Source organism: Pholcus phalangioides, unplaced genomic scaffold, assembly GCF_987345545.1.
Source record: "Pholcus phalangioides strain wild (caught in Gottingen) unplaced genomic scaffold, Ppha-v1.0 ptg000030l_1, whole genome shotgun sequence".
NCBI lineage: Eukaryota > Metazoa > Arthropoda > Arachnida > Araneae > Pholcidae > Pholcus > Pholcus phalangioides.
Genome location: NW_028301620.1, coordinates 7,835,417 through 7,853,488, shown reverse-complemented (window position 1 = coordinate 7,853,488; position 18,072 = coordinate 7,835,417). Strand labels below are relative to the sequence as shown.

At 34.9% G+C, this 18,072-nt stretch overlaps 1 protein-coding gene across 6 annotated transcripts in view; it reads left to right on the top strand.

The window, feature by feature from the left end:
• The window catches only part of LOC149067529 (uncharacterized), a 224,141-nt gene that overhangs the window by 195,934 nt on the left and 10,135 nt on the right, over positions 1–18,072 (top strand). For 5 of the 6 annotated variants that reach the window (XM_089252640.1, XM_089252641.1, XM_089252639.1 and 2 more), the window contains 6 exons: positions 1,469–1,620; positions 2,139–2,177; positions 5,450–5,583; positions 6,988–7,172; positions 8,429–8,622; positions 16,288–16,360. In XM_089252640.1, the coding sequence (XP_089108766.1) occupies positions 1,469–1,620; positions 2,139–2,177; positions 5,450–5,583; positions 6,988–7,172; positions 8,429–8,622; positions 16,288–16,360 (777 nt within the window). Of the gene's footprint in view, positions 1–1,468; positions 1,621–2,138; positions 2,178–5,449; positions 5,584–6,987; positions 7,173–8,428; positions 8,623–12,359; positions 12,409–16,287; positions 16,361–18,072 lie in introns of all 6 variants that reach the window. The other variant, XR_016195345.1, reaches the window with a different exon arrangement.

Here is an 18,072-nt window from a genome sequence, read left to right as displayed (position 1 = left end):
GTTTCATACCTGAAATTTAACGTTATTGCCAATCTTGAAACAAAAAATCGTGTAATGTGATGCTAATTAATAGTAATAAGTCTACCACTACTCATTAACCGGAATGTGTGTTCTGAGTGTGCTGCCCCTAACGTATTTATGTTGTCAGAATTGTGCTTGTTTTGTGTTCTTCCCGGTGCTACCATCTGTCTTCCATATTTCGAATAAGAGATGATAAATGCTTGAATGTCTATGTCATATAAGTATCGTGTTGTAGATCTGCCTGCTCTCTGCGGAGAGACTTTTTAAAATGGGAGATCGGCTCGCGAATTCGCTGCTTAAAGTTGGAAATCCGCCGAAAACCAATTTCAACCAAACACCGCTGTGCGTCAATGGAGGTCCGAACCCGGATACTCACGATGAGAGTCCAGCGCGATGACCACTCGACCGCGCAGCGACTGATAGCGAGTCTGCAACAATTTGCCGTATATACTCGTGTATAAGCCGACCCCAAAAAATCCTTGCATTTCAGAGAAAAAACAAATTCTTATATTTTCATGTAAAATGAATAGCTAAAATGAATAGCTGAGGAAATTTACAATAGAAAATGATTCAAACTTTTTAATCCATTTCTTCTGAGTCTCCAAGCTCATCGTAATCCATCAGTTCATCATAGGGGATGCGGCATTTTCGTTTTTATCCTCATCTGGGCGGTCATCGCCATTGTCACTTTCAAAGAGGATATCACCTTTAGTTCCGTCCATCGCATTGTTGATGCAACACTTTATGAAGGATCAGCGGAAACAGAATTCCACGCCTCATGTACCCATCGGCACACTAGGCCAATTTCAGGTTTCTTCAAGGCACCACTTTTTGTAGTTTCTTTTATCATCGGAACTCATCCATTCGATCCACAAATTTCTCAAATAGTCTTTGAGAGGCTTGTTGATGCTCACACATCTAAAGGCTGTAGAATCCCCGTTAGCCATCCCCAACCAATGATGTTTTAGATTTCTTTGCCTCGGCTTTGACATTATCGGGTCTGTGGGGTTTGAACATATCCTATACCAATAATTCCGGTCTCTCGAACACTGCTACAAAAATTACTACTGATTGCGGGGGGGGTCGATATTTTCTCATCAAAAACTGACCCGAGTATAGGCCGACCCCCCCCCCTTTCTTCACATGGGGAACGAATTTTTCCACAAAAAAACTCGGCTTATACACGAAGTATATATATACTGTATTTTATTATCATTAATTTCAAGCAACACGGAAAAAATTTGTTTCCTTGCCTCCAAATGCAAGTAGCTTATTTCTTTCAATCATTAAGGTGTTATTCAAACGTTCAAAGCGCATTACACGTGACGTCCCTTTCTTTTGGGGTGTTGTTGTACGGCAATTCCTTAGTTAAAAGTTAGTTTGATCAATATTTGATTTATAAAACATTTATTTTCTGACAGTTCTTTTCTTTTGTACGTGTTTGCAGAAATTCACAATTCGAACTATTATCCGTATCGAGAGTCTCGGCGAGAAGGTTACTCATCTCCAGCTCACGACTACATCTCCGAAAATCGAGCACCACATGCGGGGAAACGTTCACCGACAAGTTTCGGTGCTGACTGCACGGATTCTAATAAAGTACGTGCTATCATCATCACCATCAGGTTATTCGATTGATTTAGCTAACAAAAAAAAAAATGCCCTTAAAATTTGGTCAAATCTATTCAGTTATTTTGTTTGGCATTACTGTTGACTGAAAAACTATGGCAGTATTAATGAAATACTCGTACAAGCTCAACCGTGAACCTTGAGAGATCAAATCATTTTCAATTAATTTTTTCATATAATGTTTAAAAAGTTCCTGGACTAAGAACTGTTAAAAAAATTCCATGATGACGCATCATAATATTTGTTGCCATAGGTGTCTTATACACAATGAAAAAAATATCCCGAAATTATATCAGGGGCGCTCTTCTCACAATCAGTGTATTTATTCATAAACATTGGAGGAAAAATTAAATTGGCGTTATTTTTTCTATGAAAATCTAACACTCAAAAAATATTCCTCAGTTATGCAAATAATTTACTTACTTATATTGTGAAAAAATTAATTAATTTTATTTTCTTTAAAATTTGATTTCACTTTTTTTCATTAGGAGAAATACAGGGCGGAAGATATTTCTGGTGAAATTCAGGTAAGCATTCCATGCACCTAAACGCCGGACTATTTTGGCCCATTTTTGAAAAAATTCAAATTCACTTTCCAATAAACCCAATATTATTACTATTTTTGAGTTCTGGTAAACTTTTTTTATGTCGATAGGCTATCTTATATTATATATATGTAAATAAAATCAGATTTTTTTTTAACTTAAACTAATTGAAAAAAATTAAAACATTTTGTTCAAATGTTGCCATTGTATGTGTCTAATCTAACTTCTGATAACCTTATTTTTTCCTATTTTAAAAGCATTTAATAAAAAGTTATGGTATTTTTTAACCCGGGGTCGTAATACAACATCAATTTTTGATATAAAATTTATATTTCAACTTGTATTGATCATAAAGATAGTAATATGTGCATGTTTTTTTTTTACTTAATTACCTTATGTTTTCAAATTGGCCAAAAAAAAAGACAATCGTGAGACATAAAAAAGACAAAAATGAATCGATAATCACACATTTTGTCCCGTGACTAGCAAATGTTAGTTCTTCGTCGGCCCAGAAAACCTCGGGATGACATGATTTTCTAGAGAATGCATTTTTAAGTTTGTTTTAGATGGTGCTTCGAGGTATTTTAAAGTTATCTGCAGTTTCCCTTTGTCTTATTTCAACAGGTGTAATTGCATTTCAATAATTCTGAATGTGGTCATTGCTGTAGTATGCATAACTTCGAGTTCCAGGCTAACACACGCTAGTATTTATATGCCATCATTCCAGTCTGCAAACAAAAACTTTTGAAATAGGATAGACATTTAGAAAATGAACACAATTATTCAATGCATAATTATGCTTTTATGTGCACTCACAATAAAATTCTCAAGGGTTGCAAAACCCCTACCTACTTTGGCCCATCAAAATTTTGGGCGAAAGTTGGGTGTATTTTTGTAGCTTTACCACAGCTTAAATATTCAATTAATGTTTTCAAAAAAAACGGAAGATGAAGCGATATTTCAATCACACTATAGTTGAAAGCATTAAATTGTGTTTCTAATTAGGCCCTACCTAACTTGACAAAGCTGGATTATAACCCCCAGTTGAAAGTTTTTGAGAGATAAAAACCATGTATGATTACAGCATACAAAAACACTAATGTTACTGCTTAGTCAAGTGTTCATGAACTACCTGAAGTGCTCAGTTGCCTTGATTAGTACTACTACTTGACAAAAACTACAAAAACTAGTTCCGAAAAAACAATTCTCCACAGTAATTAGAATACGTTCTATTATTTTACGGTTCTATTGTCAAAGTAGCCCGTGTTTACGGTAGTTCAATTTCGTAGGATTTGAGCTACCGTAAATCTTTCAAATGCAATCTTGTTTACTTTATTAATTTTAAATCTTATCTTAATCTCGTTAACAACATTGGGTTTTTTTTCCAAAGACACGACATTCGACACTATTTCACGAATAATGTGCAGGATTTCCACAAGTGAATGACATGATTTTAAAAATTTATTTTTTCAAAATTATTACACATAATGCAATCTGTGATACATAAAAATAAAGAAAAACGTTCAAAGTTTTTTCAACATCTCTCAATAGATGACAGCAATTCCGTATAATGTTGTGTCTGAAGTTAAAAACGATGAGGGAAAAAGCTTTTTGTGTGCAATCGAATCCCGTTATAACGAATTCCTACAAACCGGAGAAATCATTTCGGAATAACGAAACTTCGTAATAAAGCGGGGGGTGCCCTGCACCCAAAGACCCCATCTTTGGCTCTCTTCGAGCCCGACCACGAGAGGGATAGAGTAGTCTTGGGTGTCTTCTCTTAAGGGCAACGCAAGACCCCTCTCAGCTGCTTTTGCAATGGCCTTCCTACAGTGAAAGCAAATGTATGCAACAGAGCTCTTTCCTTCTGTTTTTCATCATTTTTTTTTTCCATTGACCAGTTTCAAATTTCTTTTTCCGAGAGACTTCCTCAAGTAATCTATAAAACGCATTGTGCATTGAAAGAGCAATTCATGATATACATTAGACAGTATCATTCTAACGCATAATGGCCGAATAAAGCAAATGCAGCATTTCAGCTTAAAGGATTGGTTGATTGATGACCGCTCACGCCCAGAGCTCTTGTGCAAGACAATTTCCTCTCTTCACCTCCTAGGAGGCTGGGTCATGTCGGAGAGCATCTTATATTTATTCAACAAATGAAATAATTATATACATTCTATGGAAACAATCCATCAGGAAACATTGAGCACGATACAATCGGGATTAACATAAGAAAAAAATGAAATAATAATGAAATATATATACCAAAGAGAAAATAAGATCAAACACACGCTAATTTACACTGCTTAACTTATGTACATTTACATCTGGATGCTGTAATTGGGATGTAGAGGGTATCTCCGAGGGAGGGAGGGCTGCCTGGATTAATCTTTCTTTACTCCTGAGCCTTGTTGATCATGAGATGCTTACTAGGAATTTTTGGTTCAGGTTCTGAAGCTGTACATTCGGAGTCGTTGGAATCGTCAGTCTGATTAATTGGACGTCTGGATTCTGTTCTGCATGTTTCAAGACGTTTAACAAGTTTTATTATGCGATTGGCATTCATGGGACTTCTGATGATGCGTCGTTTCCAGAGTGTCAGCTTGTCTTTGTATGGTAATTTAAAATGTAACTCTGGGGTCTTGGACACAGTCTGAGATGAAATTAAAATTGTTTCCCTCTTTTTTGCAGAGGCAGAGGCTACTTTTTCTTAATCTCGAATCGTGCCAGATAGGCCGGGAATGGCCCGTGTTCTGTGAAAAAGATGGTGATGGTTCTGGGCCATGGCAAGTGATGTATACTGACTTTGGGTAGAATTTCATGAATCTTACGTCCTGTACATTCAGTGTCCCATCTTTCACCTTAAAGGAGGAAGAAAGAAGTCCGTTCTTAGAATTACAAAAAGAACGAAATGAATTTTGCAACCAGTTACGTAGAAAATAAAAACAAAGTTGTCACATTTTTACCAATACTGTTTTATCATTCGTTCCATTTGATCAAATGGGATGTATGGTCCTCGTACTTGCAAACTGGATTTTCGGATATAGTTATCATCCGGTTATTGTTATCAAAAACCCTATATAATCCCATTAAACGGCGTGGACTGTACTACTATTAACATTATATTTTCCGAATCCCGATTTGGGCATAATTCTTAAACTTTCTTTTCTTATCAAAATAAAATTTTTCTCTTCTTTTTTTGCATGTAACATATAAAATAATTTATGTGTGTATTTACATAATTTCGTTAGCTGCAAGTTTGTTTCGATTCGAAAGCGGCCATTTTGTACGTGACGATCGTTCGGGCTCGCAACTTGGTGACAACCAGAGACAACAGCGGATTACCAGACCCTTTTGTCAAGTGTTATCTTCTACCGAGTCGATGGTAACTATTCGTTCTTTTTTTTCGGTTGTTCAGCCCCAATAAAAAGACACAATTAATTACGTTATGTAGGTAAAAAAATTGATAATATTTTTCCCAAGGAAACGATGGAGCATATAGGAAAGTCCTCACTGCTTCCTGCATGAAAAACTGAACAAATGACTCAGAACCAAAGCCATATTTCCAATGTTATCAGTTAATACTTGTACTACATGATAGAAGGTTTTCGGGCGCAGTTACGAAAAATAAGGAATAACGTCGTTGAAATCGCGAGAGAAGCCAAACGTGATGTAAATATTGTAAATGTAAAATATGCAAGGTGTGGAACCGTATTTTTACCCTTTGACTGCGGGAAGAGTAGGAGAAAAGCTGCTCTCAGTACCGCTGATTAAAAAAAAAATTCCCTTTTTTCCAGTTGTCTTTTGGGAAAGATAGATGGCACTCAGACTCAGACTTACAAACTGAATAGAATTGAAAAAAAAGGTCTGGTTCAAACAGAGAAAATCTGAATTCGAACCCATAATCGCTGGCAAAATAGCGATTAGGGTATGCAAGCACTCTACTACTACTCAATAATATACACCCGTCCAGTACATTACAAGCAAACCTGTCAAAAAATAGAGAAATAATGATGAACTATGTATACAAAATCAGATGCCACATCCGGCGAATCGCTAAACAAAGTGGCTAGGAAAAAATAATGACATCACTCAAGTGACGCGCAGAATATTTACATATATATATATATATCTCTTGAGTGCCGTGCTGCACCTTTTCAGGTCACTGCTGAAGTGATCTGTTACACATCTGTCAATCACCTGGTCGCTCACTCACTAAGTCGTTCACTCACTCTGTTACTCCCTGACTGGGTCGCTCACTCTGTCACACACACTCAATCACTAGGTCACGCACTGACCCACTAGGTCACTCAGTCTACCACTAAATCACTCACTATGACACTCGCTCACTAGGTCGTCCACTCTAACTTACTCTATCTCTGTTTTACTCATTCTGTCACTCGCTCACTCACTAGTTTGCTTACTCACCAACACTAACCACTCTGTCACTCACTCACTAACTGGTGTATCCTTTTCTGACTCACTCATGCGGTCATTTCTTGCCCCTTTACTGGCTTACTACTGACCCGTGTCGAACTGTTGTCGGTGAACATCCTAGAGGTGAATTGCATGACGGTGAATTGCTGTCGGTGAATTTTCCGTAAACCATCTTCATCAAGACACGGTGCCTAAAACCGCACGGCAACGCACGTCCAGGACGAAATTATTCATTTGCTTCAAAAAATTTAATGGTACTTTTTATCTCCTAATTTTCATATCATTTCAAAGACGCATACACAGTACGCAAAAGAAGTAATAATGTACTTGGCGCTTCTCTTTTCTTATAAAGCGTGGAAAACGAGCGTCGAACCAGGTATTTCTCGAGATGCAGCGATCCCGAATGGAAACAGACCATGGTGTACCCTAACGTACCCGTAGACGAACTGAAGAAACATTATCTGGAAATTAGCGTTTGGAATTACGACATCAATAGACCTAGCGAATTTCTTGGTGAAGTCATTCTCGATTTAAAAGGTAAGAATATGTAAAAAAAAATAAGCGTATTGAACCGATATATTTAGAAGTTATCATGCACGTGAATCCTATATTTCAGGAATACATATTCGAATTCTTCTTGAATTTACCTCCAATAGGAAGGGGGTCCAAATAGTCCCATTTTCTAATGCGTAGTTCAAGACACCGCGAAAGCAATAGGGTTTGTCATCTAGTTGGCCAGTTCACCAAGAAGATTCCATTATACACTCCTTAAACCTGGTAGATTCATTGTCCGTAAATCGGATGAGAGACAAACGTAATGAATGTAGGCGATAGGCAATCAAGTGAATGTATCGAAATGCATTTAGAGTGGTTTGTACGAGTACCAATTACTATAAATTTGAAGATAAAACGCCACTATATCATTGGTTAGAGACCATGATCCAACCAGTTTTAGCGGGGCATGCAGGATCCATGGCCCAATGGGCTTCTGCCATATTCTCAGCCTCCCATCGACGTAGTTTAGTTGCAAACGGGACTCCAGGACCATGCTACTTGAGGTTACTACATCGAAGTGCTTTGGTTTTTGACTGGACCTCTATTTGGTTGGATGATGATCCGAGCTGAATTTAACCCCGACAATAATCGTGCCGTGTGATAGGGGTAAATGCGTGGCACACCGCGACCCGCTACTAGGTCCGACGTCGAGACAGCAATCCAGCCCAGCAGGAGAGGCTAAATCCAACCACGAGTTTATGTAAAGTCATGTGTCAGTCTTGAATACGAGTAAATGACAGTGCATAACCTTCGTACACTGCCTTCGTTTACCAATGCACTTCAACTCCAATTCCTTCCGCCACTAAAAAAAATGAGTAAGACCACGTTGCTCTTCTTTACTCGCAAACATTCCGCAGACGTAGATGAAATAGCAACCGATCGCCATGGCCTGTTGGACGATACCGAGCTGACCTCCAACACATATCACATGATTCCGCGCGACTACCTAGGGCAAGTCCATTCCCCAGTAAGAATCGCCTTCCTTACCCCCCGCTCTACTTCTCTGTAATGCTTTACCACAATCATACAAAATTAAACTAAATTATAACAACTGATCCGTTTTCATTTGATCCAACCCTTATATAGAATCATGAACACTTCTTTTCCTCGATTCAAGCTGAAATACTCACGACTTTTTCTCGCGCAATTTTCTTAGTGAATAAAATTTAGCTAATGACAACTGATACTCGAAATTTATTGATTCGCTATTGCTAAATCCCATGTTTTTGCTTAAGCAGATACGTCAGTGATAGACGAGCAGTCCAAATGGTACAAACTGCATCCGCACGATCCTAAGAAATACCCCGGAGGAAGTACAGCTCAAATCAACCTCTCGACGGTAACCAGCGATAGCAACACCAAAATGGCGAGACTCAATAATCCTGGACACAAGTCAGCCCATTATTTCGAGACCGGAGAAGACATCAGGAAAGTGAGTAATGCCGCCACAAAGACTCAAGATGAGCCATTTTATAGGGAAAAAAACATTGAAATGAGTTTTTAGTGGTGTTAGCGAAATTTAATAATGTGAAAATAAAAGACATCATGATTTAGTACCAAAAAATACCGTTTTATGCTACAAGTTCGTGAATATAATTTCACTTTATTATCTTTCCCAGTTTTCCAGAATAAAATTTAATACTCGTGCATTTATCGTTTTCTTGGTTTCTGCTAACAAAATATTTGTTAGAAAATTCTTGCTGAATGCTCAGAACCAATTCCAGATACCTTGTTACAATTCAATCCAAATTATTTATATTTTAATGCTACATATAACGTAAAAAAATAAATAATTAACGTATACGCTGTAACACTACAAGCCCCACACAATTATATTTTTTAAATGCGGTGCCGCGGATAAAAAACAAGAAATACGTATAGATAGACTGACCACATTTTCTCGAGAAAAATCGGTGTATCCAATTTTCGCCAAAAGTAAGAAAATTTACCACTTATAGTAGAAAAACTGAAAATTTTTCAGTGACGGGAAAAGAACAACAAATCGCAGTGTATTGATAAGCATTTCACAAGAAAAACTGCTTAACGTGGCAATTATATGAGATATATGTCTGTATTTATATTCATGATTATTATAATATAACCTACATAAGTAATGACAATAATCATAAATCTTTCAGTAAAAAAATAATAAGAACTCAAATAATATCTTCCTTAAAAATACAAAAAATAATTGGTAAAATAACTTACTTTCAAACTAAAATTCCTACATCCCTATGGTTTTATATTATACGTACAGGTTCCAGATTTTAAAATAAGTGAATACTATATATATGCGCCAACTAATGTAACTTTTCTAGCTGGCAATATATTTATAGAGAGACAGACACGCGTGTTTTTACGGGGCAGAATGTTTTTCCCCACATCATTCAGTTATCCCATTTCTTCAGTTGAAATGCTGATTCTTCCAAACTTATCACAAAGAAAATTTAAATACAATGCGTGTTATCTTAGCACCAATTTGTACATATGATGTTCCGTTTTGTCATAGAATGAAATGTTTAATACTGTAATAGCTGCATATGAGTATTTGCATGAAGCACGTTGTCTTTTTTTCAGTGTATAATTTTGCATAACAGACAGCATGTAATGTCTTATTGAAATGCGTTCTATATTTTGTCTTTGATTACTTGGGATACTAAATTCTTTCCTCACTTATTCGATTGGTTTCGATGAAATTTACAATTGAATAAGTTGAAACCTCGATATAACGATAGTCTGAGGACCAACAAAAAGTATCGTTGTGGAGGGATTACCGTTATATCGATTATCGTTGTAGTGAGGTTTCATTGTTCGAAAATTCTCAGTCATCCAATGCATAAATCTAAATTTTTAAATCACTTCTTTAGCATTTAGAAAATCCAAATAGATTTTTAGAAATCACAAATATTTTGAAATTTTCACATTCTTTTGATATTTTGAATTATCATTAGCATTAGTGAATTTCCAATGGAAAGCAATTCTAATTTTCCCTATTTGAATTTCCAATTTAAAGCATGTGATTCATTATCAAATTTTCATTCCTCTGCATTTTATTTAATTTATTTATTTTTAATATTTTCCAACACACATAGATTATTGTACTCTTATTTCAATAGATTTTTCTTTTGTTCCAAAGTGAATATCTGCATATATTTCATTCCGATCGTAGTGAATTAAATTATTACTAGCAACTTATAACAAGAGGTCTATAATATAATTCTGTTTTAAATATGTGAGAAAAATGCATATAGTGCTAATCAAATATTATTTTTGCATGGGGTAAATGTGAATGTTATACTTGCATGTTGCTTGATGTATTTCCTTAAAGATGATTGAGGAAGTGTTTAATTATACGAAATTGGATTTCAACGCATGTGATGTCATGCTTTTTTTATTTATTATTATTTTTTCTTTGTATGTGTCACATCCCATGATCTTCTTCACGTGTCGAGTAAATACATCATTTATATGACGTAAGAAAAACGTTAATAAATCGCACATTATTACGAAATATGTTTTATGAAAACGAAGAGAGACAAACTTTCAACTTGCATGGAACATAACGTGTGTGTCCGAAGGGGAATAAATGTCCTGCATTTGATCATCAAATTGAAATACTAGTAAAATATGGAAAGAAATTTTAGTAAAAATATAGAAGTGGAGCTGTTATATTGGCATCTATGTAAAATGATAATAAGAGAGAAGACGGACATAAGAAATATAATTTTTTATATGACCTACAATGAAAAAAAAAAGAGTCAATTAAAGTTTGCGGCTGTGTCACTATTTTACCGGGGGTAGACATTACACCGTAACTTCTTAATGAATATTCTTTTTGATATCAGGGATTAAAATTTTAGATTTTCGTGAAAATGTCTTTTTTTCCAGAAAAGAAAAAAAGAAAAACAGTATGGAGATAGTGCGGGGGGGGGGGTGAGATCAAGATCAATCAAGATCTTCAACTATCGATATCTCGACGAATTCTTGTTCAAATTTTACTCGATAAATTTCTTTCGTTTTAAAAGAAGCATCCGCAAATTTTATTTCTTGAGATGTTTTGATTCAGACCGTTTCCCTGTCTAATTTTAATTTTTATAGGATGAAATTTTGACAGCTGAATTTCTTACTTATTTCCTGGTATACAGGGTGCGTGAAAGTCCTTGACACATTTTAAATAATAGAAAATACAAACAATTGGCAATAAAAGGTGCGGTTCGCACTAAAATTCTTATCATAGCGTAGAAGTTTTTTTTATTTTTTAATTTAGGAAGTCGTTCAAAATTTAAATCCCAGATGGCGCTGTATCGCAAAAAAACTATAACTCCATAAAGTGACACAACAGTGAACAATGTTTGCATTGTATAAAACTACCAAATTTCAATATGATCCCCTTTGTAGCTCGGGCCATATAAAAACGATACTTGATTTCAACCCACGTATCTGCAAACGTAGATGGAAGAGTTCCGATAAGTTTCCGTGATTCTTGTCTTCGGTAGTCTTCTCGATGCTGGTCACACGTGAGGCGTAAACTTCATCTTTGACGAAGAATTTTTTTTTTCTTCTTTATTCCCACAAGAAGAAATCAAAGGGAAGTTTAATCTGAGGTGGTCATAACAGTGGTCTACATCGTCGAATTTTTGTGATTGAAATTTTGAACTACTTTTCCGATATTTTTCTTTTTACAAAAAAAATTCTACGCCATGATAAGTATTTCAGTACAAACCACACACGTTTTGCCAATTGGTTGATTTTTTGTATGAATTTTCGAAATATGTCAAAGATCTTTAGCCCACCCAAATTCCTTTCACATTTTACTTCAATTTACGAATCCCCGTAGAATTTTTATTCCTTTGGGACACACTTCGTAAAGAAAGTCTCGTATTTACATACACACACATTATTCTCAACCTCATCTTAAAACAAAACCTGTTTTTCGTTGTGAAAATGAATGCGTATTTTCTTGTTGTGTATAAACTTGTCCTTTGTTATCATACGAATTGTCTTTAAACGTATCTTGTTTGTCGTGGTGTTGTCGTAAATGTGTGTTTGTGTGTCTGAAATAATCTTGAACTTTTAATATTTTTTTTCCAAGATCATCAAGTTTTGTAAATGTTTGATGTGTTGTGTGAAACTCATTGTAATTATTTCTGTCCTTTCTTGTGCATGCAGCAGCAACGCACTGCATAAAACGTGCCTTTGGAATTCCTTCGTCACAAAAGTATCGTTGCTCTCTTTCTCTATCTTTCTCTCACCCCCTTTTCCTTTTGTGTGTACTATATAATTTCTTTTCTCCCACTAATTACTCTATACTATACCCCCCTCCTTTCAGTTTTATTATCTTCAGTATGGAATATGCATTCAGGGTTATAGAGTCCGTAATTTATGTAAAGATAGGCAGCCACACATCTCCTTCCTTACGATAGTTTTGGTCTTCGTAAATTTCAGATTAACCTTGGTAATATTTGGCGAAAATATGTACTTTAAATTGTCCTGATAACATGTGGTCGTGATAACACTGTTTGACACTTATTTTGTTTCCAAACATATTCCAGTGATTTAAGGGTAATTTTAGGGGGGTGCGCTGATTTTGAATCTAGCATGGTTATCGCCAGATTGGCTCTAGTTTTTGAGATGAAGTGAAAATTAAATTTCAATATTTTCTTAAGCAACTGACAAGACGCAATTTATTCAAACTGTAAGAAATAAATACCAATAAATATTAAACTTATATCAATGCCATAAATCAATTTCATCGTAAAGAATAATCGATTTATTTAATCAAAAAATAAATCAATAATGATGAACTCAAAAGATAGTGATGAAGTCAATGAGGGATGAACGATCAAAAGTAGTGATACTAAGTAATGCCTGTTTTTAAATCAATAAATGTGCATTCTAAAATTACAATTGATACACCATACACATGGCAGATTCAAATAGGCAGGCAATGCACATGTCACACGAAATCTGTGTGACATGTAAGTTAGGAATGAAATTAAAATTATATAATGATATGATAAAAGATAAAATAATTATAATAGTGAAATAATTTTATGAAATCAAAGTACAAGATAGATCAAAAGTAATGGTGATCTTGTAGATCAATAGTCATGATGCTCTAAAAAATATGTGGTGTTATACATTTTTTAAGTCTACTAAAATGAAAGCAAAATGATGTGATTCAATTAATTCAAGGAAAAACACTGATATCATTTTTTGTTATGGGCTTTGGAAGTAGGCGACTTCAACAGTAATCTGCCATTACATGCAAGCCTCACCTGCCTTTATAATTCTGTTCCATTGTTGTTGTTTTTTTTTCGAAACGTTCAAAAAAGTAAAATTAAATTATTAATGAATCACATTTTGCACCAATATTTCTCCTTCTAGTTCAAAGGTCTTTGTGGTTACCCAAAAAATACTTAATAAGAAAGATTTGTTTGTTTAGATGTGCTCTATCAATCCTTATAAAGTTTTGCCCATGAGTTGTTTCCCCATGTTTACTCCAATACAGCTGTAAACTGAACGCCCTGTTATGTTAAATACTCTTGCACCAGCCCTATGGGTATCGAAGCACTCGGCGATAACCTTAAAGAGATACAAAAGTTGTTTGGGGATCCGTACATTTATATGGCTTAACTTATTTCCTACGGAATTGTATCACTGAAATGTCTCTCGGCACATCTCACGGCCAATCTCGTGGGCCGTTAAGTGCCTGTGGGACTTCATTCAACAATAACGAAACCAGACATGACCATCGACTCCGTCCCCATGTCGGATATAATCCAGTTACACGTAAGGTTATACGTAAGGTTGTTCCATGATGAGGAAGCTTAAATTTCAGAATAGACACTGACTGGCGATAATTGGCTGGACGTCAAACCCAAACTCAGACGTTTGGGACGGAATATATTCGTTATTCGGGATGTGGGTGGATGATAATTCATACGTAAACAAAATTTCCTGACAAATCTAGGTCATTCTCTTGAAGTATAGATCGGGGGTAGTTATTGAAAATGACAGGCAGCCTATAGCTAAAATATTCATTAAGATCTGAACACCTTATTAAATCGAATCAGTAATAAGGTTTTCAATGCGTATGCACGCTGTCCCAAATTGTTTGCGCAGCAGACATCTCTGCACTTAAGAAACATACTTTCAGTTGCAAAAAAGTTTTCAAATGGCGTGCAGTTACTTAAAATCTCAAAATATATATTTGAGGGATGATACAAGTATACATACTACTAAACCAGACATGCACCATATTCCTCTGCGGAACTTCTAACGAGTTCGTACATGTCGGAATGTGTGTGTGTATGTTTAGTGAACCTTCCATGAAGTTTGTTGCCGTGTAATGCTTGTTATGTGTAGTGCTGCCATCTGAAATCACTTTTTTAAATTATGAGTTTTTCTCAAAAAATTTAAGTGACTGAATTCAAAAAAATTTCTAAACACTCGCCTGAATGCATTACCATTTGTCTCGAATATGGGACTTGTCCTGCTAATTATTACGTATGATATGGTCTGTGACGTCATGGCTTACATGCTTGCTATGTATGTGTATTGTGTGTGCATATATATATATATGTCCTTTCCCTCGATGTCCTATGTTTTGTATTTTTTAGTCGAATATGAATGAACATCTGTCCTCTATTTCTTATCTTTTTTTTGTCAAAAAGTTTTGAAAATTTTTACAAAACTTTTATCAGATATTTATATATTAATTGAGTAGAAATATGCCATTTATTTTTTATGTAACATTTAGTGTCCCATAAATTTGTAAATACGATTAAAAATAATAAAAATTGGCAGATTTCCTGTAGTATTTGAAATGCGGTTTCTTCTTCCAGTCACAAATTTTGGGATTGGGCGAATTATTTCTTTTGTTTGCCAAACAAAAAAAAATCATTTTTTGGCAAATTTATTTGGCAAGTATTCACGCACAGATTTCAAATCCATCATTGGTCCTCATTTAAGACAGTTTTGAAATCAAAACATTTTAATTACATTAGACTCTCACTAATGCTGCACATATCGGACCAGGAATATGAGGGATTACTGGAAGGCAGTTGTGTGTGAAAAAAAAAATCCATTTAAATAATACAGGGTGCCCTGTTAGTACTAAATCGAAATGCTCAAAATTTGTTCCGAAATCACCCCATACCAGTCGAAGGTGAGAAGTTGTGTTGACGAATGAAAATACAGTGTGACACAAAATTGAAGACCTAAATTTTTGTACGGTCCACCTGTCTCTTCTGAGCCCGACAAAAAAAAAATCCACGTTTCTAGCGTTATATCTGCTTAGATATTTGAATTCAAAAATCGCTAAAATTGGGGGGAAAGAACCGCATAAACTTACGGACAGGCTCATTCTGTGCTTCATATGCTGTTCTTTCCCCCCGATTTTCAGCGATTTTCGAATTCAAATATATCAGCGAATATTGTACTTGAAAGAAAACGTGGCTTTTTCATTTTTTATTTCATTTCTTCTATTAGGGGGAGCGCAAAGAAAAACAGGGCAACAACTTCCTTATTAGATTTTTTAGGATAGGGTTACCAAATAAAAATTTTATTTTTTATATTAATAATAATACAACCCCTCGCAATATGAATGACATATCAGAATCCTACAGGTTATTTGGATAATTCTTCTAATTGGAAGTATGCTTCTAGGACAAACAGTTCGCGATTTATTCCAGGATGAAAGTCCCTTCATCCCCATATTTCCATGTATGATATATCAATCAGCTTAAGGGCTTATTAACATCCAATGGTGAGATATTCCATCATACTAAACTCAAAAGGACTGATAATGAAAATTCTATGAATTCCTTTAGAAATTTCTTAATGAGACTTTACCATTTGCTTGCATTTAATCTCATTTCGTTAGGGTTATAAATAGGCCTATTCGTATTTGGTGGTGTGAAAATGAATCAAGATAATCATCATAGCTTATAGGTACATAGAGTAGCATAGTTATATATGATTTTCGTATATTGCTAAATTTATTCAGCCGTGAGAGAGACGTTGCGCGTTGAATATAAATTATTATGTACTTTTTTCTTGTTGAAACTGACTATCGATTTCTTTTTTTTTTCAGAACAATAACGTTGACAAAAAATTTTTCAATCTTCTGAATAAGAAGTCCACCAACACAGACAGTTATACGAAGGGTATAGTTTGAAAATTTATCAGTAAAATTTATATATACTGTATATGTTATACGGTAAATGTGATTTTTTTTTTGTTCGTATTTATCAAATTCCCCAAATACACTAAGGTATTATGCATAATCACAGATAAAGGCGATAAATTCCAGGTATTTATCAAATTTACCAATGATGCTTGGATATTATGAATAATCGCCGGTAAAAGTGATAAATTTATCAAACTTACCAATATGATTGGTAAGTATATGATTGGTACCAATATGATTGGTAAGTGTGCATAATAACCGGTTATTATGTATAATAATCAATTTATGACATTTACCGTAACACACACACACACATATATATATATATATATATATATATACAGGGTATCCCCTAATTTCGTAAATAGTTTAAAAATTCATAAAAATTGAAGGAATTGGTATATGTGAATGCGGTTTGCGAAAAACTTACACTTAACGAAGATGGGTGTTATTATGTATAATGTCTTCTTGAAACTGGTTCGTCTGCAACTCTCTTTTTATTACCATCCAGTGACAAAAATTTGAACTTTCAGCACTAAAAAAATCCCCCTTCGTGAGAATAACTTTTTCGCAAACCCCATTCAAATACACTGATACCTTCAATTTTTATAAATTTTTGAACTATTTACCAATTTATGGGACACCCTGCATTTTTTTAAAAGTATTGTTTTATGCTTAGTACCAAATAAATCTGTCGATCCTGAATTTAGAGGGAAATATGAAAAGCATATTTACAAAAAGAAAATTTAAGGAATAATTGAAGACTAATTTTCACCGAGATATCGATGATTGCAATTCATGATTTTCACCACTTTTTACGCGCTAAAATAGAAGGTATGGAAAGGAATATGGTCAGGAAGAGTGGAAATACTCAAGGATTTCACTTGCTATTATTGAGGGAGGGTCTGTTATTGCCAAAGCCCGAAATCGGCCAGACGTCCGAAATTCGGGCTATGACCTTGTTTTGGCCAACCAAGTCGTGAAGTGTATACAGATTCCCTGGCTAAAAAATCACGACTCGGGTCATCACCAAGTTGGCGTATTTTTTGTTTTTTGTAATAATTATGGCCATTAATGATTATTGTTAGCTATGGCAACCCTAACTGTCAAAGAAATCGGAACATCGATATCTTAGTGTGGAATGGTATCAGTATTTTTTGAATCTCTACAGAATTTTGGACATTGGACGTTTCAGCTGGCCAGCCAGTTCGCGAAGTGGCCATTTTCGGACTTCGGGAGTAACAGGACGAATGTTATATAATAATGAATGTTATGGAAGGAAATATTGAAACTAATATTTCTTTTCATTCGGGGACTTATAATAATTTAATTTTTATGTTTTCCCCAAATCACACATCATCATACGAAAGTGTAACTACTAGAGCTCTTAGTCTTAATTTCTTTGCTATTTTTCGATATTTTACTTCAATTTTAGAACCCCAACCATATTATTTTCTCCATTCCTTTTACACTCTCTCTCTTCATGAGAGACTTCAGAAACTAAACTGACATTGAGTGAATATTACAGAAAAAATATGTAAAATGTGAAAAAATATACAAAAATGTAAGAAAAATGCTTTGAAAAAGTCTCTCCACAAGAAGGCAGACGTTCGACGTAATACGTAAAATAACATGGAAATTCAAACATTTACCACCTTCACTTCAAAATATGGAAGACAGATGGCGGTA